We start from the raw sequence: 26,406 nt of genomic DNA, 5'->3' as shown, positions 1-26,406 counted from the left end.
ATAACTACATGTAAGAAAAGTAATGGTATAGCTATACAGATGCATGTCTTTATGAAACTACTATTACTACTACTACCAACAATAATAAAAATAACTGATCAACAGAGAATATTGAAATTTTGTCACATCTGAAATACTGGAATCTTGTCATTGTGAAACCCAAAAATTGTATAAATTCCTAAAAAAACGTTTATAGGAGAAGATGACAACTTATTATTTATGTATTTCATTGGGAATATTGGGCTGGTGGATGGGGTGAATACTGGAAAAGTGGTCAGTGAGCATGGCTCTAGGGCCAGGTGGCACAAAATGGGCATGTCACCACAGCCATCAATCTCTCTAGTTACAGATATGTATAGTATTTTCGACTACAGTAAATATTTTCCCCAATATTTATTTCTAAGAATACTGCCAATTTAACAGTAACTATTCAGAAAACAGCTGCACCATAACTCAATTGAGAGCCTGTTCTGAGATAAATGAAAGGGGTATTCACTCATTTGAGAAATATGTCATCTTGTAAAGGAGTTATCTGTAAATTTTTGAGCAAATACCTGAACTTCAGTCTTCTGTTGTCATTACTTAAACCATAAACACAGTTTGATAAAAAAAATTCTGAAAGCATCCTTAGAAGAAAAAAGTGTTAACAAGTACAATACCACCCACTCCCAGTAACTAGGTACTATTATTATTGTTATAAAATTGCTTTCCTCCTGTTAATGCCATTTTTTTTGCACAAGCTAAAGTTTGTGAATGTACTACAGTTACAGCCAGTTTAGGCAGAGTTTTGTAAGTGATCTGAGAGCTAGTAGTTGGTTATTCTGTGGCGGACAGTAATTTGTTACTGTATCTAGGGAGTTGGCATTATTAGTTGACACCCTAGCTGTCTTTTCATTGGTTCTTAGGTTTTCCCTGCTTGTTATACTGTGCTGAGCGCCAATCAGCACAGCGCCAGGCAAGCTTGTGCTAGATAGATGCAGGCAGTTTTGCTCTGCTGCCAAATTAAATGCTGTATAGTTCATCTGGGTAAACAAATCCATTCGTTAAGGCTGACTCCTGTATAAACAAATAAATAAACTAAAATTAATTTAATTGCAGTGTACGCCAAAACTGTAATTATTGAAATTACACTTGTATCCTGTACAAAACAAAAAAAAATACATAACCTGAAATGAATTTAATTGCTGTGTAAACTAAATAATAAATCAGTCATGTTAGCATTCTGTCCCCTGGTTTTCAACTAGTCAGTTAAACATCAACAAGTTCCAATTCCCTGGACTAAAATGGATGGACAGCGTTCTTGTCTTCCCTTTGTTGCCAGTCTCACAGCACACAGTATGTAAAGGCAACTGCCTCATGCTCACAGACAATGAACTCTTATTTCACAAAATGTATTCTATTTGTGAGAGATGCAAGTACTTTTTAACAGCACAGAAGCAATCATTTTGCACAAAGAGACAGACTGTGAGCAACATACTCTTCCTTAATGCTCCACTGAAAAGCACACTAAATAATCTTATGCTGATACTGTAGAAAAATCAGTGCCTGAGTCTTCTCAACCCATTAGGACTAGCTATCAGAGAAAGCCAGACATCACTTCACTTATTGGTACATTTACGACAGTCACCAAGATCCAACTCATCTCAAATCCACTAATCCAAACCATACTACTAATAAAAATGTCCTCGTGATCCGTAACTCCATAGGCAGACACACTGATTCAACTTTCTCAAATCTAAGCAAGAACAAGTTGATGGTGCATAGACTTTCAGGTGCCAGGATCTCTGACATCTCAAGGACCCTTAAGGCCCTTACACCCAACAAATACAAGTACGACATGGTAGTGGTCATGTTGGAGTAAGCAACTTGGCATGCAAAACCCTGAGGGAAATGCAGAAAGACAACAGAATCTTTACTTCTCTGAGAATGATGTTGAAGTAAAAAGAAAAGAAAATTGGTTTCAACAATTGGCTAAGTTGTTGGTGTCAATCCAGGAGGATCCAGTATGTGTCAGCTTGGGATGTAATGCTGGATAGCCCTACCTGCTTTGTATAGACAGCTTGTGCCTCTCCTTTTAAAGCTTCCCATACTGGCTAAAGTCTTTGCTGACCCGTAGTTCCCTTCTTAGACAGAGTCCAGCTAATAAACCTCCTGACTTAGCCAAAAAAAAAAAAAATCAAACACAAGATCACATCAAGGTGACTCTGCTCAGTGCCAGGAGTCTCAATAAGAAAATGTCTGCTCAGTGCCAGGAGTCTCAATAAGAAAATGTCTGCTCAGTGCCAGGAGTCTCAGTAAGAAAATGCCTAACCTTGAGGCCCTCCTGCAGTTGGGGAGCAGCTGTGTATTTTTAGTAAATGAACTTTGGTTTAAATTCTCAGACAGCACACATCCATACCTGGGTTTCGTGTCTTCTATGCTTTTAGACCCATGGCATCTCTGATGGAGTCTCAATATTTCTGAGATTACATCACTTTTAGGCAGATTCTTACAGACCCACCAAAATAACTCATTGACATCATCTCACTGCGTGTTACAGGATCCCTTCCATGCCCCCTGAAAATCATGTTAAGTTTCTAAATATACTTGATGAACTTCCTTTAAGCAAAACCCCATTATTCTGGGAGACTTTAACTACCCATCAATAACCAGAACACATATACTTTGAATGCAAGATATGCTTAACAGCTCCTAGATTTAATAAACAAAAACATCCTGCACCAGACAGTCAAAGAACCGTCTAGAGGTCAATATATCCTAGGCCTTATTCTTTCAAATTAAGCTTCTGTATGTACTATTTTCTGTTATCTCCCTCTCCACTTCATCCTCAAAACCAATCGATACCATTTTCATGGAATTCTGGAATTTCAAAAGTACAAATCGACTCTATTCCTATCATGACGTCTCCACATTTATATATAAGATTATCACTCAAGATATTGATACAGCATGGAGTTACACAACAATTCTGTGCTCACCTACATACATATATAAATCTGGTAGTTCCAATCATGCCTAAATATTATGGGATATTTAAGAGCAAACTGACCCAGTGGTTCACAAACATAATTAAACTATACAACAAATGAAAAAAATCCTTAAAGTATAGAGCAGAACATCCAGTAGAATAAATGACCTTCAAATCAAAGGTTAATACTAAGGAACTGTCAAAGAATTTAAAACATACTATTAGGAAAACCAAGGCAGCCAATGATTTTAGGCTAGCAACAGAAGCCAACAACAATTAGAAATATTTTGTTAGCTACATCAGGAAACTAAGAAATAATACTCAACATTACTCACAATGTATTCAAAATGGCACTTACCTACTTTGAGCTAGTGGACATTGCCAACATACTAGTAAACAAATTCACTGTACACTTCCCCTTAGAAACAACTATCCAAAGGCCATTTACCCCTGAAGACTTCAGATCCCCCCGTTCATCACAAAAGAACACACATTGAATGCAATTTCCATGACTAAAAATACATCTTCCATGGGACCAGATAATATAACTCACTGCTTAATAAATAGTACTAAACAGGCATTTCCAGAGCTGCTCCTTATACTATTCAGTCTGAGCCAAGCCGCTAGCTTTGCCCCTGAGATCTGGTACACAGCAGATGTGATGCCACCTCACAAGGGTAACCCCACCACTGACCTGGAAGTTACAGGCCCATCAGTTTGACAAGTCTCATCTACAAAACTATGGAATATATTATAATTGATATGATTAACAATATTAAAATATTTTCAAACTAGACCCACAACAGTGGTCAAGGGTATATCCTGTCTAATGAACTTAGTAATTTCTTTGAAAGGTTAACACAGGTTGCTGACAGCAGTCATGCTGCACACACATAGTATCTTGACCTGGCCAAAGCATTCAATTCCATTCTTCATGCTAGAATAATGAACAATCTGAATAAACTTTGAACAGATCCCTATTTTGCAAAATGTATAGCAAATTGGCTAAAAGACAGAAATCACACAGTGAAAGTAGCAGGTGCTTCCTTAGAGAGCATGGAGGTGGCCAGTGGTGTTCCACAGGGCTCAGTACTGGGCCCTTTGTTGTTTGGCATCTAGTTTTTGAATCTTCAGATCAAGAACCAAGATATCTAGTTAAGTAAGTCTGCAGATGACTCCAAACTGGATGTCATTATCAAATCCTACTCTGATGCATAGGCCCCTCCAACATGAGTCTACATTTGACAATGCCCAGTGTACAAATAATGGACTCCAATTAAATGCAAAAATGTGCAATATTGTCATATTCAGCTCAGACCCCCCTTCCCCCCAAGTTACAGCACAGACATCACCCTACTTCAAAATAAGTGTGTAGTTACAGACCTTGGAATATGGGTTGTTAATTCTGTCTTCTTTGATCAAAATGTTGGTATAGTGGTCAAATAGTCTTTCTACTTAGCATAGCTGATCAAAAAAGTAATATTGTCCAGATATTAGCATGATGCTAGTATCTTATAAATTCCTAAGAGGGTGATTTGTGCTGTGCCTTCTACGCTAACAGGGACCCAAGAGTCCAGGATCTCTTGCACTTCCACAAATGAAATGATGCCACTAATACTAGGACTAGAAATCTAAACCTATATCTGCAAATAAATAAAACAATGTGGAGAAATAGATTTGCTGTGTAACACCTTCCCCAACTCTGAAACAGACATCCACTGTAAATTAAGCAGTGTGACATATTATATGCCTTTAAACAGCAACTAAATTACTAGACGTTCACAAATTCACCCCTGGCTTGACAGGCCTATCCCTCCCTGAAAAAAGGAGGTATTTTTTATGGGTGGGTAATGGTACATAAATGGTCAGTAGTCAGTCTCAGTTGCCTTGTATTTCCTATGATCCTAAACAATATAACAACAAACACAACTCATATGATGCTTTACAATAAAAATATCTCAAGTTACCTAAAGAAATCAGAGATTATGATGTGTGAAGAGTAAGAGTGAGATGGGGTTAAGGAGGAGAGGAGAAAAGAAAAGATAATATATTAAATCTAAGGTACTCAAGTAGGAAAATTATGGCCATGAGCAAAGCTATAACAACCACAGATAAGACATAGTTAAAGTTTTAGATACATATAATAAAGATTAAAAGATAACTATGGTCTCTGCAAATGAATACAGATTATAAAGCATATCAATTAAAATGTGCGTCTATTAAATAAGAACAATATATTACTCCTACATTTGTACAGTTGTCCAGAGAGACTAGAGCAGACAGACTATCAATACATGCTTCCAGTTTATAAAACTATACTAGCATTTGAATGGTTTGAATGAAGTCCAACAATCTTAATATTCAGATTCATTTAAATTTTAATTGATTTCAAATCATTTAGGAAATTTTACAATAAATTAACACTTCCTAAAAATAATGGCGGTCTGAAACATCCACGATTCTTAAGTTTGAAATTCCATGGGTTGATTACTCTAGCAGCGTGGCTCTTTTCCACCCTTTCTGAAAGTCATGTGAGTTGTTCCAGGTGTTTAACTCCTCCAGACAAGAGTCACTGATAACAACCCTACTACCAGTACTGACTAGGTTTAAGGGAAAAAGAAAGCTTGTGAGACAACACTGTTCCATGTGGGGGTTTGCTTAACTCAGTAATTAAAGTGCTATCCCCACCTTCAATAATAGTGTTTTTTGGAAGCTTCACATATGCAATGAGGTATGGCTTTACCGGAGCATCTCCAGCCTGGGGCTAAAGAGGGCAACTCCTTCAACTCCACTCGCATGCTTAGCTCGGCCATCGCTCACAGTTCAGGCCTCTACTGGGACTCCAAGAGTGGCATGCTTTCCTCAATTATGCCACACTCAACCATCCCTCCCATAAACAGAAGTGAGCTGGCAGTGCCTCATCGCTTCTCTCTCCCTTAGCCCCACCTTCATCAAACATAGGTTGCCTGGGTTGCAGTCTAGGATTTTTTATCTCTGTATGCCAATGGAGTTGTGTTAATTCTAAATTTGTACATAAATGATTTAACATTTTCAGCTAGAAAAAAAAATCTTCAGATTATATCTTAAGTTACTGATAAATCTGCATAAATTCCACTCTGGATCCTTTTCTGGTTTAAACTAATGAAAACCAACAGTATATCCTTTATAGCTTTGTCTTTTCTTTCAATGGTATGTATTTGACGTGTAAATATACCCTGTCCTTACAACAAAATAACAACTACATTTTATAATAATAACTGGAGAAGGTGGCGCCTTGTGTGGCAGCAGCCTGTCAGGCTCCCAAGGTGCATTAGTGTTTTTATGTTGAATTTTTGTGAACTGTTAATCTGTAGATCATTGAATGGTTCATTCCTGACCTGTTCAAGCATGCGGTTGACTAAAGCTGTGGTGGCTGTGGTGTCTTTGTTGGGTTTTTTGCTTTGTTTAAGGATCCTTAACCTGATCGCGGAAGTTTGGGCCTTCAGTGGTGAATTTGAACTGAGTGGGGAAGACAGAAACAAGATTTGTCTGCCAGGTTTGATTATAAAGACTGGATTGAATCTGTTGGGGCAGAGGGAACTGGACTGGATCTGGGACACTGCTAATGATGTTGGAGATGGAATCTGATGACGATGTGGATGGTGAAGATTGTGGGAAGATCGATGAACTGGTTGTGGCTGTCCAGGCCTTAAGGTAGTAGCAGCTGTATATATATATATATATATATATATATATATATATATATATATATATATATATATACATACATACACACACACACACACACACATACACACACACACACACACACACACACACACACACACACACACACACACACACACACACACACACACACACACACACACACACACACACACACACACACTTTCATTCTGACTTAAGCATGGAAGGTTTCTTCCAGAAAGGGAAGAAAATACTCTTTCCTAAAACAACAAATAAAGAAAACAAGATAAAGGGAATAGCAGGACAGAGTTACATTGCATCAGTGATGATACTCAGACATCTACTGTTATCATGAGTATACTCCCACAGTTGCATTATGTTTACTGCAAGGATCACTGCTGCAACTATCCTGTACATATAAGGGAATAGGAATAAAGTAAGAGAATACAGGATTTGCAATGTTACAGGGGCAAATCCCACCATGATGGATATCCAGGTTCCAATGTCTACAGAATGTCTGCATGCTTTCAATGTATGTCTTACAAATATTCTGCAAGTAGGCAGCTGCTGTAGAAGAAGCTGCTCTTGTGAAGTGCAGTGTTATTTGGCCTTGTAAGGTTTTACCCTGGTAGTCATAAGAACTGATGGTGATGCCCATTAACTATCTGGACAAGGTTTGTTTCCAAATAGGCCTTCTTTACTTACTTGGCAGCAAGGGAACAGAAATTTGGCAGTCTAATGATATCCTATATAAAACTGTACATATATGTCCCAAGATTTTTTTTCCTTATTCTTGTGGATTTGAAAAAAAAAATCCAGGAAGCTAAATGGCCTGATTTGATGCCTCATGCTAAATCAGTTTTGTCATGAATGACAGAATGGTTCCAAAGATCATCATGCCATTGCAAAAGGCCAAGCAGATTGTCATGCAAATAAATGCATTTATTTCTTATATCTTATACCCTGAGCTAATGACCACAAAAACGATTTTCCCTAAATAATATTTTATAGCATCTGAGAATGTAGGTTCAAAAGTAGCAGTGGTCTGCTTTTCAGAAATTAAATTTACTTTCAGGAAAAAGACAACATATTTCTTGGTGGCATCAACTTCGGAGCCCTTTTCAAAAATGTCATCATGGTTTAAAGAGCAAGTAATCTGAAATAGCTGAAGGGTGAGGTGCACCTTAAATAATTTATAAGAAAAGTCTTTTATCAAAAATGTATACAGGCATAGGAGGCCATGTTTAACCAAAGCCATCTAGGAGCAAATACAATTAGATATGAATCAAAATGATGGATTTGTAGTAACAGGCTTTCTAGACACTTTTTTGATCCCCAGAATCTCTGTAGGTAGAGGATTCCCAATGTGGAATCAGTGATATATCTTCAGGTTACATGTCTTAGGTGTTTTAAGTCTGAATGCACCAGGTACTCAACTCTTTATGAAAGAAGATCAAGTGTTTCTTGGACAAAGGTCTGCCAACAGGATCACACTGTCCCTGTCCTGCAATTACTTAATCAGTATAAAGGTCATAAGGGGTAGGGATACAAATAAATAAAGTAGACCTTATCTCCAACGGAAAGAATTACATCCATTGCTGGGACTGTCTTGCAGGGGTAACTGCAAGAGAAGTTTGGGAACTGGTGATTCTTGGGTGAGACGAGGGGGGGCAGATTTATCTCCTGTTTGTCCCAAAGAAAGTTAAATCCATGAATGCTCATCGGATTCAACTTCTATTTTTATGACTGGGTGCAGACTTGCTCAGTGACTTGCCACAACATTATGGGCTTGCTGAAAGAATAAGCACAGAAATGAATGTTCTGATTCAATGCCAGATTCCAATCCCTCATGGTTAGTCTGTACAAGGGATAGGAATTGCCCATCCAGGTTTGTTGATGTAGCACATCGCTGTGGTGCTGCCTGTCACAAGGTTGTGGACTCCTGGCTGTAAAACCGGTCTAAGAATCCTATGTGTATAAATGATGCCCAGTACCTGCTTTATATTAATGTATCTGGACTTAGAGTTCTAGCTCCAAGTATTCTTGGCCATTATGGCACCTGCGTGTGAACAATATGGCAGTTTGAAAGTGCATGAGGTCAGGATCTAATCCTATATGGCTCCACAAATTGCATCTTTGAGTTGGCTTTCACCCTGTTCCACCACCCAGGCAAATTATTTTTGGATGGAAGGTATGGGGAGCCTTTACTCAGGGAATGCAGATGCTGGCATGAGATATAGCTGGGGTACCAGTGAAATTTTTTAGTGTAACTTCACCAAGAAGACCACAAGAATTGAACCAAATTTTCTCTAGAGCTTTCAGGATGGTTCAAGCAGTCATACACGAATACAACAGCCTGGGAATTCATTTTCCATGGGAGTGACAGCTTGAAAATGTGTATGTCCTGGATGGTTCCTAAGAAGCACATAGTCTGTGATTTGGCATAAAAAGTAGTTTCTGTACTTTACCTAACCCAGACTTGTTTTGTAACCAAGGTGTTTTTGTGAATCCACATAAGTTTTTTTTTTGTATATGTGGGTCTTACTAGTGTTTATAAGTATTGAATTGTGACATCCCTCCTCTGGGCCAGTAATCAAAGAGCCTGAATCCTCATCATTGACACTGGTGAGGTACGTTCACTTGGAACAAAAATAGATACACTCAGTATTTCCAGATGCAGCTCTCTGCACCAAGCACAATTTCCCTTAAGAGCACACGTGGAACACACTCAGTCTGGGAGCTGGCTTTCCCTCTCTCGCTCTCTCCAAGCCCCCAGTGAGACTCCCCAGTGGCACAGCTGTAGAGTTGAGTCCTCAGCAGAGTGTCCAAGCCAAGTCCTCCAGCACACTCTCTGTGAAACCAGTGCTCTGTGCCCTGCTCCAAGTAGCTCTCTCACACACACACACACACACACACACACACACACACACACACACACACACACACACACACACACACACACACACACACACACACACACACACACACACACACACCTGGGAAAGGGTGGTACAGATTTACTCGCTCTGCTACCCTTTGCCCAGACTATAAGGTAGTTACTGTCATCAGACACTCCAAAGCCAGCTACTCTAAGGCTCTTACAAGGGTACCCAATTATACTAAATAAAATTAATATTAATACAAATGGTAGTGTTTGACCAATGCAGTAAGGCTTTCAAGAACAGCCACAGTGTCACCAAATAAATATAAGTACTCACAAAGGTTAAACATTCTCAAAAAGACCAGCCAGAAAAAGTTTAAATATATTCAATAATAAATAATAAAGGAACATAAAAACACAAAATATCTATTTACAATAAACACCAGGGTTTCAATCACAGGAAATATTAAAATAACACAGATGAAAAATTCACATAGATGAAGAAAAACAGTACTTAACTAATCTCACTATATTTTCTTGACTGATCTAAAGAATTACTATTCCCTGGTAACTTACTAAAACAAGGCAAGATGAAGTATGTGAGTGGTCTTCCTTCTTTGTCAGGTTTCAAAAACAGACTGCTCTGAGGCTTCTGTTTCATCTAGTATTAAAACATCATATCAGGCTGGATTACAGAATGACATCACATACATCTGGTCATCTGACTTCTGGTTCCCATACTACCCCCCCCTTACTAGAAACTGAAGCAGAATCTTCCACATATGTGCTTACTATACACAAAGACATTGCTTTGCTAGGATGTGTTACAGCATTTGGAAGCTATAAAACCATTTCAATACTTCTACCCTTCCAGGGTAGTAATTAGTTAACTGCTAAGGACACGTCTTCCTAGTGCAGACGTTTTGTTTCTGGCTGCATTGAGACCTGTGAGATACAATCTTTATAGCCTAAATTAAGTAATTTAATTTCAGGATATTTTTCTAAAAGTTAGCTGGGGGCTGAGCTTAACCTCTTCTCTTCCAGTATCCTCTGTTACAACATATATATTTAATCAGTTACGATAGTAAAGTCTAGCATACATGTACGTTTCTTTTAGCAGGACACACTGTTGGTGCATTTTTAACACAAGCAACTTTACAAATAGATTTTTTCAACACAAGCATCTGTTCAAATCAATGTGATATACAAGTGACATATAATTATTTACAATACTCTAGCTAGCTCTGCTGGCATATGTTACACATCCACTGCCCTGCTACTCCTGGCATAGCTGGCAATACCTCACATTCCCACACAAATATAAGATAAACTAACTCAGTGATAGTGTCCTGAGCAGACTTCAACTTAATTTAGTCACTGTGGACAGTATCCCAGTCTACTTTCATAAATATGATATTCACTGGACTGTAGTATTTACTGTAGTATCTAGGAAGGATGCTTTATTTATGAATGAATTTGATTCCCTGTTAGGCAAAACATAATGGTGTTATAACTAGTATTAATCACACAGGATATAATGGGTGGGGGAGCAGATAAATCCCAGGTTGGATTTCATATCATTTGCTCAAAGCAATTTTGATTAATATTTGGGCATATTTATTTAATGTTTGACAGTTTACCCAATTAATGCTGAGACAGTTACAGTTTCTATAAGGACTGTATTTTCACTGATTTTTCTATACCCTAGAATTTGGTCAAGAATCCTCATGCACTGCAAGGTATACAGTGTACAGTAAATTCTTATAATATTATAATTAGTATCATTGATATTAATTACAGTATGAATAATTTCTAAACCCGTGTTGACTTCTTGGCTTCTGCCCATTACATATTCTATTACAAGAATCAAGAAATGTTACCTATCTCAGCAAATCAAAAACAGTGAAAGGAAGTACACTCTAAAATTTGTGACAAGCATTTTTGCATTTTAATTCATTCTTAGCTAATGGTACAGATCTCAACATCATTTATGCAGAAGCAGAGAGAAGTTATGCTTAACTGTAAAAAGGCATGAATACTTCTAAAATTAAAATCACCTTCTGAGTCAGAAAAACTGTAACATCTAAAATAAAATCAAGCATACCTAATGCCTCGAATAGAAGAAGCCCCTAAAGTCCAACTCTGGATTCCTTTCTGTAAAGATAATGAAACAGTAATGTGGGAAGCGTCATTAGCTGTATTCAGTTTACACAAGATATAAATATGTTTTCCAACAATTTCAAAGCATACCTTATTCATAGGTGCAATGTGAGAGAGCTCTACAGACTTTGTATCTTCCATTTCAACAAAGCTAATGCGGGCTGGTTGAAAGAGTTGCGTAGGCTCTAAAATCAGGACCTGTAGCAAAGAAGCAGTGAAAGCAATGCAATAAATATGGTGCCATGATGATGCTGTAGCTATGAAGCTCTATAACAGAAGTAATAAGTAATATCCATGCAAGTATGTAGATGTATTGCAAAAGAAAATGGCAAATATTGATAAGAACAGCTGCATATGTGCACACAAGCATCAAACAGGCAAACAAAAACTGAGCGTAATGTTACTCAGTGCTAGAAGTTTAAATCTCAAAATGCACTCACTCGAGGCACTCCTTAAAATGGAGAACATCGATATCTGTGCAGTGACTGAGACCTGGTTCAAAGCTCCAGAAAGCACCCTTGCACTACCAGGCTATAACTCATACCACACTTTTCATCCATGTAACCTGAACCGAAACACCAAAGGTGGAGGTGTGTCCATATTCATTAAAGATATCCACACCTCCAGGCTAGTTGCTCAGCACAATGCATCCGAGATTATCCAAGTGCAACTAACTCTGAGCAAAACTGCAATCCAAACTGTAGCTTGCTACAGATCCCCCACGATGCCCCAGGATTCCCACTCTGCTTTTCTTGATGTACTGGAAAATATTAGGGTTCAACCAACCACCCTAATAATGGGCGACTTCAACTACCCCATCATTAACTGGGAAAACTATTTGTGCACCAAATCCTTAGCTCAATGCTTTCTGGAATTCATAAACTCCAATGCCCTGGATCAACTTATCCGCACCCCCACAGGGGCAACAATATCCTAGACCTAGTCATTACCAACATGAGTGACCAGTGTTCTACACCTGAAGTCAACTCCTCGTTGGTCCGATCTGACCATAAGCTAATCACCCTTGATATCCACATCCCATCCCCCATTAAGGAAACCACAGTAAAAAAGTTCTCCAAAGCCAACTTCATGCTTCTTAAGACAGAAGTGGTGAACGTCATGACACCCATGCAGATGGACAATACAGTTACAACTGCTGAATCCTACACACATGCACTCTATAAGCACTTACACGAGTGCATGGATCGTGCTACCCTAAACAGAACCAAGACACTATCCTCCAAAAAAAGGAAGCCAATCTGGTGGTCCCCTGCCTCCCTGCCATAAACAAACTGTACAACAGAAGGAAGAAACTGTTGCAAAAGAGAGTAAAATCCCATGAGTGGAGGAGCTCCCTGGTCAGCCTCAGTAAGAAGCTGAGATCCCTTATAAGATCCTCCAAAGCTAGCTACAAAAACAAAATTGCCACTAATTCCAAGGACAACCACAAAGCATTCTATAGCTATGTCAAGAATCTCGATGGCAACACCCAGATCTGCCCTGAGTTACTGCACAAAGGCACGAAAATTACAGAACCAACTGATACTGCCAACATCCTGGCAGATAAGTTCAGTGCTAATGTTACCCCCCCCCCACCCCCTAAAGGGCCCATATCTATACAGGAAGAATGCAGAGTCCCTGTAATCACAACTATGCAGGTAAAAGCTGCACTCTCTAAAGCCAAAAACACAGCATCCATGGGACCGGACAACATCCCAGGCTACGTTTTACATGAACTTCAGAATGAACTGGCTCCCCACTTAAGCACCACGTTCAGTAATAGCCTTGCATCAGGCTTTGTGCCCACTGAATGGTGCACAGTAACAGTTATCCCACTCCACAAAGGGGGAGCCACCACTGATCCTGGGAACTATCGACCTATTAGCCTGATGAGCCTGGTCTGCAAGGCCATGGAACGTATCATCATGGAACTCATAAACAAAGACATTGGTAACCTCCAAACTCTGGATCCCACCCAGTTCGGGTTTGTGAAAGGCAGATCATGCCTCTTGTGACTGATCGACTTCTTTGAGGCAGTCACCAAAGCCGTAGATGAGGGTAAGGTGGTTCACACAGCCTATCTTGACCTCGCCAAGGCTTTCGACACCATCCCCCATTCTGGAATTATAGTTAAACTCACTAAACTAGGTATAAATCCCTATGTCACAAGATGGGTTGCCAACTGGCTCACTGACAGAACCCACACTGTAAAAGTTGCAGACTCCAAATCTGACCTCAAAGCAGTGACAAGTGAAGTAGCACAGGGTTCTGTCCTGGGACCTCTCCTGTTTAGGTTCATAGGTTAATAGGGAGGGAGGGTAGACTATTGGTTAAGGTGTGTGCCTTACAAACACAAGGTGCAGGGTTTGAGTCTCACAAGGGATAATTGGCTAGGCCTACAATGGCTCACAAGGGCAGTTAGCCTAGTACTAACCTATGAACCTATGAAAGTGACACACCTCATCACAAAAGGGTTCTTCTTCCAGGAAAAAAGAAGTCATTGTTCCCCTCTACTCGACACTCATTACACCCATTACAGAGTACAACGCCCATTTTGGAATGTACCTCAAAAGACATCTGCAGCAGCTGGAAAGGCCACAGAAGTACCTCACAAAGAGGATTACTAGCCTCAAACAAATGCCCTACACTGACTGCCTCAAAAAACTCCAGCTTTACTCCATAGCATATCGCCTACTCCGAGGTGATCTCTGCCTAACATATAAAGCTATGTCAAACCCACAGCTGTTGGACATGCTACACCTAATGAAATCCCAATCCTTCCGAGCTACATGCTCTAGGGACCTAAACCTTGTCGCCGCAATAAACAGGACATGCTGGAAGGATAGATTCCTGTCCCAGAGACTTCCCATACTCTGGAACAGGCTACCCATCTATGTCAAGCAAAGTTCTTCATTAGCACTCTTCAAGAAAAATCTTGATGAGTGGATGGGAAATAGGAAATACACCCCGAGGATCACTTCTGTCTGTCTGCTCGACAGTGGCACAGGAAAATAACTTTCTTGGGTGGCGTAAGCCAGGGAATCTTGTTGGCTAGGCTTACGTAGGCCCTTGGGCCGATAGCCTAGTACCTACCTATGAACCTGGAAGAGCTAGGAATATTGGAAATAATTTTAAAAGCATTCAGGATGTTTTGTTTGATAATTTTTAATATGTTATGGTGGATGACATAAGCAGAATGGGATATCACTTGTCAGAATGCAAACAGGATATTTGCCAGCACCTGTAAATGAAAACACTGGTGGTATAAAAACACAAACAGGTGAGTTAGTAGTGAAACTGGCTGTATTTAGAGACTTTGATTTGAAAATTAAGCATACACTCATATATGATGATGTTCTACACTCTAGTTCTTAACTGTATATATGTGACATTTGCTCATGAACAACAGTGGAGAAACACCACAACCAAATTTAGAAAACAATCTTGCACATGGTATGCATAAATCATTTTTTTTTTTGGACTGATACGTAAACATTTTTAGTGGCTCTGAAAAATAACAACTATCATATCTATAGTGTACCATTCTGGGCCTGCAGAAAAATTAAATTGTACCATAAATTTTGATGAGAATACAACTAACATCTAAAAGTTGAGCAATCACCTTCACTGGACTAAATGTTGGTATATCTGCAACAACTGGGGCTCAAAACACCAGTGAAACATTTTTTTATGTGATGCAGCATTGGAAGGAAAGCTTTGAAATGATCAGGTCTGACAGGGTAGAACATTTTGCTAGGTGAGGAAAACAATTTAGTAATGTAAAAAAATACAAAAGGTAAGAAAAAAAAGTTTGTTGACCGGATTAGACAAGTGTATATTACCTGTACTTTAGGACTGAAGTCTGTATTATCAGTACTTTGTAAATGATACTACTCATATTTGTTTGACCAGAATAAATAGCCAAACAGTCACATACTTAGAATGCCAAGTGTTGCACTGTAAATGCAGCATCTTAAACCAAAATGAATTGGGCATTCAACATACTTCCCCACCTTTAATGAAGATAATCCTATCTGCTACCATCTGCAGGCAAATCACTCTGACTGCAGCCTTGCAACAGTGTTAACAGAATCAAAGCTGCAACAGGCCAAATAAAGGATCTCTATAGAAGGCACAGACACAGTCATCACTAGCTCCTTCCTCAGATGGGCAGAAAGTTCTTCCAGGGCCAGCTTTACTAAGAGTACAGTTTCTTGTTGCATCTATTCAAAGCCTTTGATTCTTTATCTCAAAGTAGGCTGATGAAAAGCTGTGGCCTCTAGATCTGGTATTGCAATGAAGAGATCATGCAAGAGTCAGCTGTTGTATCTGGTCAAGGACTGACTCAGCCAAGAGCTTGTAAAGAGCATCTACTTTCTTAACAGTTACACAAGCAGAGGCTGGGTGCTTCCAGATTGCAGTAATGTCATTCTTTATGACTGGATCCCCCAGAAGACATGACTCTAGGCTCCTTCTCCTCCTCCTTCTCCAAATACACATTTACGAATCTCTGGGTGAGAGGAAAGGGGAATGGAGCTAGAGTCCAGATCACTAGGAACTTCATGACTCACACTGTGTTCTGCAAATGAGGGGGCCATCCAGACTGGAGACTGGAGCTCTAGGGTGGAAAAGACTCGTTTTTGCTGACTGGTTCAGAGACAAAGCCATATGTGCCTCTTGATTCTTCACAAGAGTCTAATTTGAAAGAGGGCTTATAACACTACCCACACACACACACACACACACACACACACACACACACACACACACACACACACACACACTGGAGCAAGCTTATGTAGAGACTTGTACTGGAAAGAATCTGATAAGGACATGCTGATGTTGGCTGGTACAGACCCAATACCTAGAAAAGGACCTGCTAAGAGCAGTATGCAAACAAGGTAGGCCTGTAGCACGCATCAAGCCATATTCCTTAAGAATGTGGTCTCAGACTCATACTTCATGTTCCTACCAAAAATCAAAGACTGGGTGATGTATATGTCTCAAACAATGAGTCCAATGTTGGGAATACTGCAAGCACCCCTCTCCCATTAACCTCAAACAAAAGACCATTCTGGGCCTAGGATTATACCATGGGAGGGGAGTCTTAATCCTTGAGTCTTGCTACTCCCATGTTAGCTGACTCTAGAGACCATTCCTTCGAATCAACAAGTTGACAGCAAGGTGGTGGTCATGGGTGCACCTCCTCTGAGCCCTTCACCATCTACCAAAATGAAGGACGGGCTCTGGATCACAACCTCAGTAGTAAACGCTAAGCCAGAAGGCCATTTTAACAGAGCTATAGCTACCCTCTGAATCATAGTCCTTACAAAGATGCTGCTGCTGAGGCTTGGGGATGCCTGCTAGGACCTCCTACTGATCCTCACAAAAATTACCTTCAGCCACGGCCGTCCTCCTGGTAGCCATACAGACCTGAAGCATTATTTTCAGACATCTGTGGGTTTCAGGCTAGAACCACTGGTGGTGCTATTCCCACGGTAATACAGGCAACGGAACTGCAAGCTGTGGCAAGGAGCTATGTGCTTCTGTGCGCCTGAGTGAATTAATGACAGCCATATGTCTCCACAGCTCAATTTCACTTTAGCCACATGTCCATAACCAGGTTTAGCCACACGGAAATGTCACATTGTCTAACCCTCCATTTTTAGTGGAGTTCAGTGGAGAAAAAAACTCCAGAACAGAACAGAACTATTTATTGTTATTTATTTAACATTTGTTTACAGGGAAAGTCCGACTTGGAATGAAGCCAATTTTCAGAGGTGACCCGGCAAGAAACACTCCAGATGCATGTCTTTGAAACATGGGAAGAAACTGGAACACCCACAGGAAATGCACATGAATGCTGGGAGGACATGTAGACTCCGCAAAGAAGGTACTCCAGCTGAGAATTGAACCAGAAAACCTCTTGCTGTGAGGAACAATGCTACCGCTGCACCACTGCGCCGCTGACCTACCTGCACAAAAGCACAATTAGTTACAGAATCAGTAATCAAATGCAGATAAACAGCAATGACAAAAAAGTAAGAAAAATGTGCAACCACTGAGCACATCTGATAAGAATAATGTTTTTTGAGAAATGAAGCAAAAAACAATGAGTCAAACGAAACAAAATGTTGATTTTGTTACTGTCACAACACAAGTATGAAATGAAGCATCATAACAGTCAAAAGCTGATGATCATAAAAATAAACAAATAAAAACAGAAAATTATCTTAGGGGTGGCAAACTGCAGTAGCACAAATAAAGAATAGGTTGTAAGTGATGGCAATATATTAGATCACTACTCTGGTGATGGCAATATATTAGATCACTACAAATTAAATCACTCTGGTTTCAAGTTGAATTCCAGAATATCTTCTACTGTTTACAAGTATTCAGTCTAAATCAGTCCAACAAGATTTGGGACCCCAGAGGGCCTGAGCAGGTCTTTGAAGTTATTATTTGCAATAATAGGCTAATCAGAGGGCAAAAAACATGAATTATTATTTACGTCTCAGTTATGAGTGAATCCCCTGAAATCTATTGGCATGGAGTAAATTAATGGCCCAAGAAACATACTATGTTTTAGATATTTTACATTTAGATATGAGATGAGGGGTATCATAATTTAAAAACATTACTACAGAATAAGTTTCTCTGCATACAGGCTGATTGGGGATTCACTGGTGGCAAATATTGCAGCTTCGTAGTTGCCTTGCTTCTGTTCCCATTCTATCAATCAATTAAAGATGATGACAGAAATTAATTCAGTTATAATGTTGGAACTTTTGTTAAACTACTTTATAGACAATGGACAAAGAAACCCCCCATTTATCTCTCTGCTTAGGAAATGGAAATTAATGGCAATCCCCACTACTCAAAATAAAGAATGGGAAAATTTTTTGAAGCAGAGCAATTACAGAACCCTTTCCCTTCAGCAACATTTGCCATCTTTAAAAGTTTGCAAATGTGGCAACAGAATTCATTCTTTTATAGACAACACCTGAAGTCTGGAGATGCCCAACACTGGTGATGTGGTCAGGATAAGACTTGCTACATTCCTATGGTGTGGACATGTAATAGGTTAAGCACATGTTGGAGAAAATAGCTTATGCAATTAAATGGTCAACAAGGATACCCTTCTAGATATCAGAGATGTATGATTTGGGTTATTAGCAATTTCACTAATCGGATATAATACTGATATTACTATTCAGTGTTGGCTAAGAGTTATGGTGGCCCTCTCTACGCATGACAATTTTTAAGTGACGGAAATATGTGGACTTAGACTGGATACATCAGCTCCTGGGCTTGTTCAACAAGATATAACAATGGTGTTACTGTGATTTAGATATTTCTTAATGGAATAATTATTCATCAGTTATGCTCTGCATACAAAGCACACCTGTCTGTTCCTCATGTGCTATTATAGTTTTACCTTACTATCTTTCTGTGGGGTCTATATCAGTACCGCAAAACGCCATCTCTTTGAACACCTAAACATCGACACCTAATGAGCGAAATCTGAAAAACATGAACGGCCACTTCTGCAAATCTTTTTACAGGGAAAAAATTCACTTGACCGTTATCAGGAATTTGCCCTTTTCTCCAATGTAGAGTGATCTCAGAGTTGGTATATTTAGTTAGGGAGGTGTAGGGGGGATGAAGCCCCCCACTTGGTTAGGGTTTGAAAGTTTGTTTTCCTGTTGGTCAGCCAAGCAAATTTTTTCCTTGTGAAAAAAATTCCAGAAGTGGCCATTCGTGCATTTTGGATTTCGCTCATTAGGTGTCGATGTTTAGGTGTTCGAAGAGATGGTGTTTTGTTGTTATAATTTAGACCCTTTCCATGTTATGCGTATACTTTTAGAAATGTTACTTGAACTGAGTATTTGTTGGGATGTTACTGTTGATAACTACGTTTTGTTTTTTTTTTACATACGGATTATTTCTGGGTAACATTGTTGCTCATTGTTATTTGCTTTGTTTATTATACAGTAAGTTTCTACTACAAAAAATATTTTTGTATCTGAACACTAAGCTCAGTCATAAAAAAAGAATAGATTGTAAGCATAGGAATAACAGGACAGCTGGGAAGTAATCTATGGTGGGTCAAAACTGAAAGGAGGAACCCTTCAGGTGCTGCCACATTTACAAGTCCAGTTGCAGCTGAGCTGTTGTTTTTAGTGATGGCTCAAAGCAATTCTTGGGAATACATCAAAAGTCACAGAGGAGTTCATTTCATAATTTAACTGCAGTTACAGTGTTCCTGGAGTCACCAAACTTGTTTCCGGACTTTGGGATACTGTCTAGTTTCCTAAATGACGATCAATACTCAGAGACATTGTTTCAATGATCCAGTTCCAGAGATGTAGGGACTGTCTGAGGAGTATAAAAGTCTGTGTGAGAAACATAACTGTATGATACCAAAGTGGGACAACTTGACTTGCTGTAGGCTGTACAGGCACAGGCAAAGATGTGTTCTTCTAAGAGCCATTGGGAATCTGGTTATCCAATTTATACCTGCTGTAGCTTGTACCGGAAAGGTAGAAACAAAATGCAAAAGAGTGGTGCAATGTTCAGATGGTATGACATTTAATATGAGTATACTGTAGCAAAAAGCCTTGACTTTGTTATAACCTACCAAGTTTCTGACTAGTCTTAGTAACAACATTGTTTTCATGAAAGTAAAGCTTTACCTAATTATGAAGAATACAATCAAGACATTTTGCTGAGGTAACGGATGAAGCATCCAGTGCAGTGACATTAAGCCACAAATCAAATGGTAGAGAGACAGACTTACCAAGGGAAGAGCCAGGGTTTGAGATACAGCCAGATATTGTGATTTTAAGTGAAAACAGCATATAATTTTTCTCAAATGCATTCAGGTGTAAAGCCACTGGACAAAATGTCCTTTTTCAGGAGCTACCCTAGAACAATTAATAGTTAAGTGACTTGCTCAGAGTCACAAAGTAGGCAAATGGAGGTGGAAAGAATCAAACCCTGTATCTTGGTTCCAGGAAGCAGCTCCAACAGTTTAAAGCCTTAATCCTCCAGACTTCAATAACTGAGTGGTTTAGAGACAATTGCGGAGACATTCTGTCCTTAAGCCTTGCTAATGAAAATACTTAAAACAGTTACTCTGGCTTTTGGTTCCACAGTAAAAGAATAATGCAGCCTGCTCTGATGGTACTGTAATTTTTGTCCCTGACTGCAGTCAGCAGCCTTAGGATTGTACAAGCCAAACCATAAAAAAAGTTGTATGGCTGGGAATGTGCTTGTGACAGGGCAAGATTCTGACTGCTCAGTGAAGTTGGGTGGGGTGCATTGTGCCTCTAACAATATGCTCACTGGAGAAATACTGTGGGTGCTACTCTGTGGAAGTCAAATGGCAGCATGCATGTCTACTACTAAAGCAGAGCACTGGTTCCTACCTATATATGTAAAGAAAATGAGGTCAGGCAGCTCAAAAGAAATGCACCTTTATTTGCTAGTGGACAGTAGGTAACATTCTCTGAAGATCGTACTGTCCTTGCCTGAAGCTAGCTAGATGAGTCACAGATGATGCTACCCATGACAGATGTTAAAAGCCATATAAGGTGGCTGCTACAGCAGACAAGTCCGGGTCTAATAATTTACATTTCATTTGCCAGTATCAAGTAAAAGGAATTAAAATATAAAAATTACATAAAAAGAGAATGTTTTGCATGTAACAATGAAAATGGCTAGTTCTTATCAGGGGAAGTTTTTACTATTCTTTCCAGGTCTACCCTACTCAACTCGCCTCAAAAGAAAGTATCTGATGAAATAAGGGCAAAATTAAGAGAGAAAAATGTGTTTTATGTAGCACAGATGCCAGAAAATATCCAAATTGCTTACACAAGAAAATATGTCAGATCACAAAGAAACTGCATTATAGGTGATGACACATTACAAAGACTACTAGGAGAGTGAGGCAGGCTGTAATGGTTGAATGAACTTGTGATAAAAAAATTAATGTTTGGTTCTTTTTGATTATATCAAGAAGGCAGGATAAACTTGCTCTGTGAAGAAAGTGTCAAAAATGAACAGGCACTGGTGTCTATGACATACTATAAACACCTGGCAGTCAGGGATGTCATCCCCAATCCCCCAAAAATGTACTCACCTTACCCCAATGCAACATATGGTGACAGTGTTTTCTGAAGACTGACCGTGAGCTGTTACCCCTACCTTACAGGCTCTCTTGTAAACAAAGCCAAGGTTCTCGACATCAGGAGAGTTCATCTTATATAGACAGCTGGCAAACAGCCTTCCTTCTTGCAGTGTGACATGCACTGGTGAGAGCTGGTATACTAGCAATAGTCCTAAATGGGTATTTACATCACTGTGCTACACTTTCTTAATATCTAGCTTTATTCAACATCTACCAGGCATGTGGAGCTCAGTCCAGCACGACAGCATCTGTCTATGAACAGAAAGCAAGTCACTTTTATGTCCATCACCAGCCTCATAACTAAAACCATGTCACTGCTGCAAAGAATGATGCCTTGTTTCCCACATCCAAATATATCTCATAAAAAAGCAAAATTGTTCTTTGTTACCTTATCTGTTGTGACCAAAAGCATTTCTAATGTGAAACCAGTTTTCATTTATAAGTATACATACAAATAAAATACTTGTAACACATACATCCAGATTTTCTTTTAAATGGAAAATCATCACACTCCAGAATGAGTTATGATAACCAGGTTAATAAGAATGACTATTCAGATTAATAACTTACCAGACACTGCGTGCTAAAGGGAACTGTTTGACAGCCAGCTAACAAGAACTCCATCCAGAAGGTGAACAACTCCTGTTTTGGCGATTTCTCCTCCACAGGCTTCACAAAGCGCTTATACAATACAAAAGTTTCCATGACAGAGCATAAGTACCTGAGAAGAAAACAGGACAATATTTAAATAAAGTATGTTCAACGTCATGCTAAAGTACTTTATAAAACAAAAGAAGTACATTCTGTACTTAAAATAAGAGCCTAACTTTCATGGATGCAACACAGCATATATAAAGTAAATGATAAGAATTAAAAATAGCGTTAAGTACCTTCTGATTTAGTTGTTAGGATCGGGTATCATGCTAGGCAGCTAAATCTGCCAGTACTGAACAGAAATGACAGCAGCAGAATGAAATACAAATTTGTTTCTGCCTGTTGTTGTGCTAGTAACATGTCCCTGACTTAGTACATGCCAACTGATGAACTATATGAAATTATTGCTGGTTAAAACTTCAGTCCAAAGCAATCTTCTTCATCAATGTGAACATATAACCTTTAGCAGATGTAGCAGGTGACCTCATACATATGTATATACTGCTTGAGGTAACATACAATTTTATTTTAGTTTTTATTTTAGTTTTCAGAAAACACACTACAAAGCATTAGGATGCTGTCTCAATCCCGGGGGGTAACATCCATCCATCCACAACCCATTTTCCCATTTTTGCACATGGAGTCAAGCGTGACAATCATCTAGAGCCACTGGGTAGCTAGCCATGCAATGTTATTAAAATGTTTTAATCTGCATTTACCCTTTTGAGCTTCACTCTTAAGGTGTATTCACTTTAAAACTATTTTAAATTTAATTTAATTTTAAAGCAATAACTTTCTTACAATGATAGACAAACTATGCTTAATTCTCCACATTCAATGTCTGTTATGGAATGTTGAGAGTAGCACAGATTTTCTGCTGTTCCTATCAAAAATGTGTGAATAAAAATTAAAGGCGTGTTTTTGTTTTTCTTAAGAAAAGTAATGGTAATTTGGATGTAAGCACATCACGACCATTAGATTGGGGCTTTTAAACTGTACTAATGTGCTTGTATATTACTACTAGTTACCGTTATGTTAAATTGTTCTAATAATTTGCTTAGATTACTCCACGTTGTACTAACCAATCTGCTGATTCCTGGAGCTTTTCATTCCACACCTCCACTGAAAAGTGTTTCCATGGCCAGTTGGACTTAACCAGTACACACATGTAAATAAATAAATACATACATACATACATACATACATTACTCACTGCTTTACTACAGAACATTTTTCAGACATTCATAACCCTCCATAATGTTTTTGATATTTCTGATATCAGTCTAAAAATGCAACATTTGAAAAATATTTTGGCATATTCTAGTGAAAATTTCAAGAAATAATATTAGAGTACTCATCTACAATTTATGATTAGACTAACTCTCCTAAGTCTAAAGGAAATGAATATGTGTACCATAAATTTAAAAATTAACATTTTTATTTTTGAGTCATTTTTCTATGGCAACATTTAAATGAAAATTATACGTTTATAAAGAAAAACATATTGTTTTTGAAAGCTTAAAAACTAGCAGTTATATTTCCCTTAAACTGTACATTTTATGACTTTATAATGGTCATTATATATATTTGACCCAGTCTACAGGAAAAGTTATTTTTGTTCTGTTATGAAATTTTCTTTTAAAATATACGAAAAGACACTTATACAATTATCTGTGCATGGTCTATGTCATGAACGTTTGAAGGCAAAGTAATGGTGGCATCCTGAATTCAAGTTTGTGAATTCATACCATTCAAGGCTGTTTTTCTGTAACATTTAAATAAAATGTTACCACTTTGGAAAAATTAATTTTTCAGTTCCGATGTTACATCAATGCTATACAGGCAATTATTAAGTCAGTTAAAACACCTCATATGTTTGATTTGAATCAAATGATGCAGCAAGGTAAAGGACTTACTAAGAACCAGAAATTCCAAAAACAACAAAATGAATTAAGTCAAACACAGCAAAGAAGTTTTTATTAAGAGGTAAGCACTTTCATGCTAGTTAAATGCTGCTTCTTCAGACTTCTTTGCCATGTTTGACAATTGTTTTGTTGTTTTTGAACCAAATGATACAAAGCTGACAGGTATAAGGGCTCTGCCGTCCCACTGATGCCCCCTCCAAATACTGATGGATATCTTAGAAACAGTTTCCCACTTTGTATCAAAACCCCCTACAAAATATGGTATCCCTACTCAGCTACAGATTGCACTTAGTGATTTATGTATAAAATGTGGAGACACCTTCCATCTTTTTACAATGTGTGTCATTTTGCATCTTTATGACATATATTATCTTACTTTGATTGTCACAGACAACTTAGAGAAACCTATATATTTTAGTTCTGATGCAATGTGAATTCAATCCAGATACATTCTGGATAAATGTGGTATTACAAACCCTTAAAAGTCATACATACATACTTTGCATACAGTTAATTTTTACGAAGCTTTATAGAATGATACAGGTCAACATAGGCTTGTAGCTGCTGAATATATGAACTACATAAATGCATCTGTTCCCTTGCCCCATTCTTAGTTTTTTCCATTTACATGATCATACATCTGATGCTATCTTGTTAACATGACAAAATACTAAAATTTGTGTCAGAATGAATTTCTATATTTTAGACATTGCTAAGACAGAAAACATAATAATGCTCTGTGAGAAAGCAAGTTAGGCTGAAAGGAATATTTATGCCTATTTCAAGACTGAGATAAAGGAATAGTTGACCTTTGTATGTAAAAGGTGTTGTGTGAACAAAATACACTGTCAAAACAATTTAATTAGACAGACTGCCATGGTGTTTGTAACCTTGGATATACAAGTGCTGTGTAAAGGGAAAAGTATTGCACTTGAGATGAAGGGGAACTTGCTTAGAGGTTTAGAATATTCTGAAATGTTACAGTAGTCTGAGCCAACACTAGATGGTGGTTGCATGTTGTTGCTTTCATCTGAAGAATATGAATTATCATTGGAAAGAATATTCCAGAAGGTAATGTCTAAGCTGGCACTAGGCTTTGGAATCTGCATTGTCAGATGTATTTTTTGTATAATCTGAGTAACTGTCAATCTATTCTGGAACAATAAATCTTACTACAATGACAAGATTCTTGGTGAATTTACTTTGAGATGGACAGTATTATAAAATTTTACATTGGCTGAGCTGGATCTATTTAAAGTGGTGGCTCAGTGGTGCAGCTTTTAGCAACAGCACTACTGCATCACAGCAAGAGGTTTTCTGGTTTGATTCTCAGCTGGGGTGCCTTCTGTGTGAGGTCTGTATGTCCTCCCTGCATTTGCATGGATTTCTCTGGGTGCTCCAGTTTCCTCTCACATTCCAAAGACATGTATCTGGAGGGTCTATATTACAACGTCAAGCTATAACAAGTTTGAACATTGTAATATTGAACCCTAAAGTCCGAAAGTTGAAAATAGCAAAGCCATGGCACATTGACTTTTTTCCCAGGGAACAAAATTGGTGGGCTATTTTCGGGGCTTTGCTATTTCCTCCACTGTGGTACGATCTCAGAGTTGGTATATTTAAGTAGGAGGTGTGTGGGGGGCATAGCCCCCTACGTTGGGGGGTGTGGGGGCGAAGCCCCCCTCTTTAGTTTAAGTTTAAGGTTATTTTTTTTTTGTCACGGAACAGAGATTTTTTTTCCCTGGGAAAAATTGCTGTTCTGTGTTTGCGGTTTTGTTGGGTTTCAGACTTTAGGGTTCGATATTACAATGATCGAACCTTTGTTAGTTCGACGTTGTGATATAGACCCGCATCTGGAGCATTTCTCCCTGTGCCTCCCCTGAAAATGAGCTCTGTCTAGTTGGATTTTTCTTTTAAACAAATGTTAAATAAATAAATA

At 38.6% G+C, this 26,406-nt stretch overlaps 1 protein-coding gene across 1 annotated transcript in view; it reads right to left on the bottom strand.

Moving 5' to 3' along the window:
- Positions 1–26,406, bottom strand: part of MAP3K6 (mitogen-activated protein kinase kinase kinase 6) — a 1,891,200-nt gene that overhangs the window by 990,584 nt on the left and 874,210 nt on the right. The window contains exons 10-12 of the mRNA XM_044084347.1: positions 22,459–22,609; positions 11,787–11,894; positions 11,641–11,690 (exon numbers count right to left, since the gene is read on the bottom strand). Of these exons, the coding sequence (XP_043940282.1) occupies positions 11,641–11,690; positions 11,787–11,894; positions 22,459–22,609 (309 nt within the window). The remainder of the gene's footprint in view (positions 1–11,640; positions 11,691–11,786; positions 11,895–22,458; positions 22,610–26,406) is intronic.

Source organism: Protopterus annectens, chromosome 1.part1 (assembly GCF_019279795.1).
Source record: "Protopterus annectens isolate FY-2018-M chromosome 1.part1, PAN1.0, whole genome shotgun sequence".
NCBI lineage: Eukaryota > Metazoa > Chordata > Ceratodontiformes > Protopteridae > Protopterus > Protopterus annectens.
Note: the sequence above shows the minus strand (reverse complement) of the source record. Positions and strands in the feature narration are given on the sequence as shown.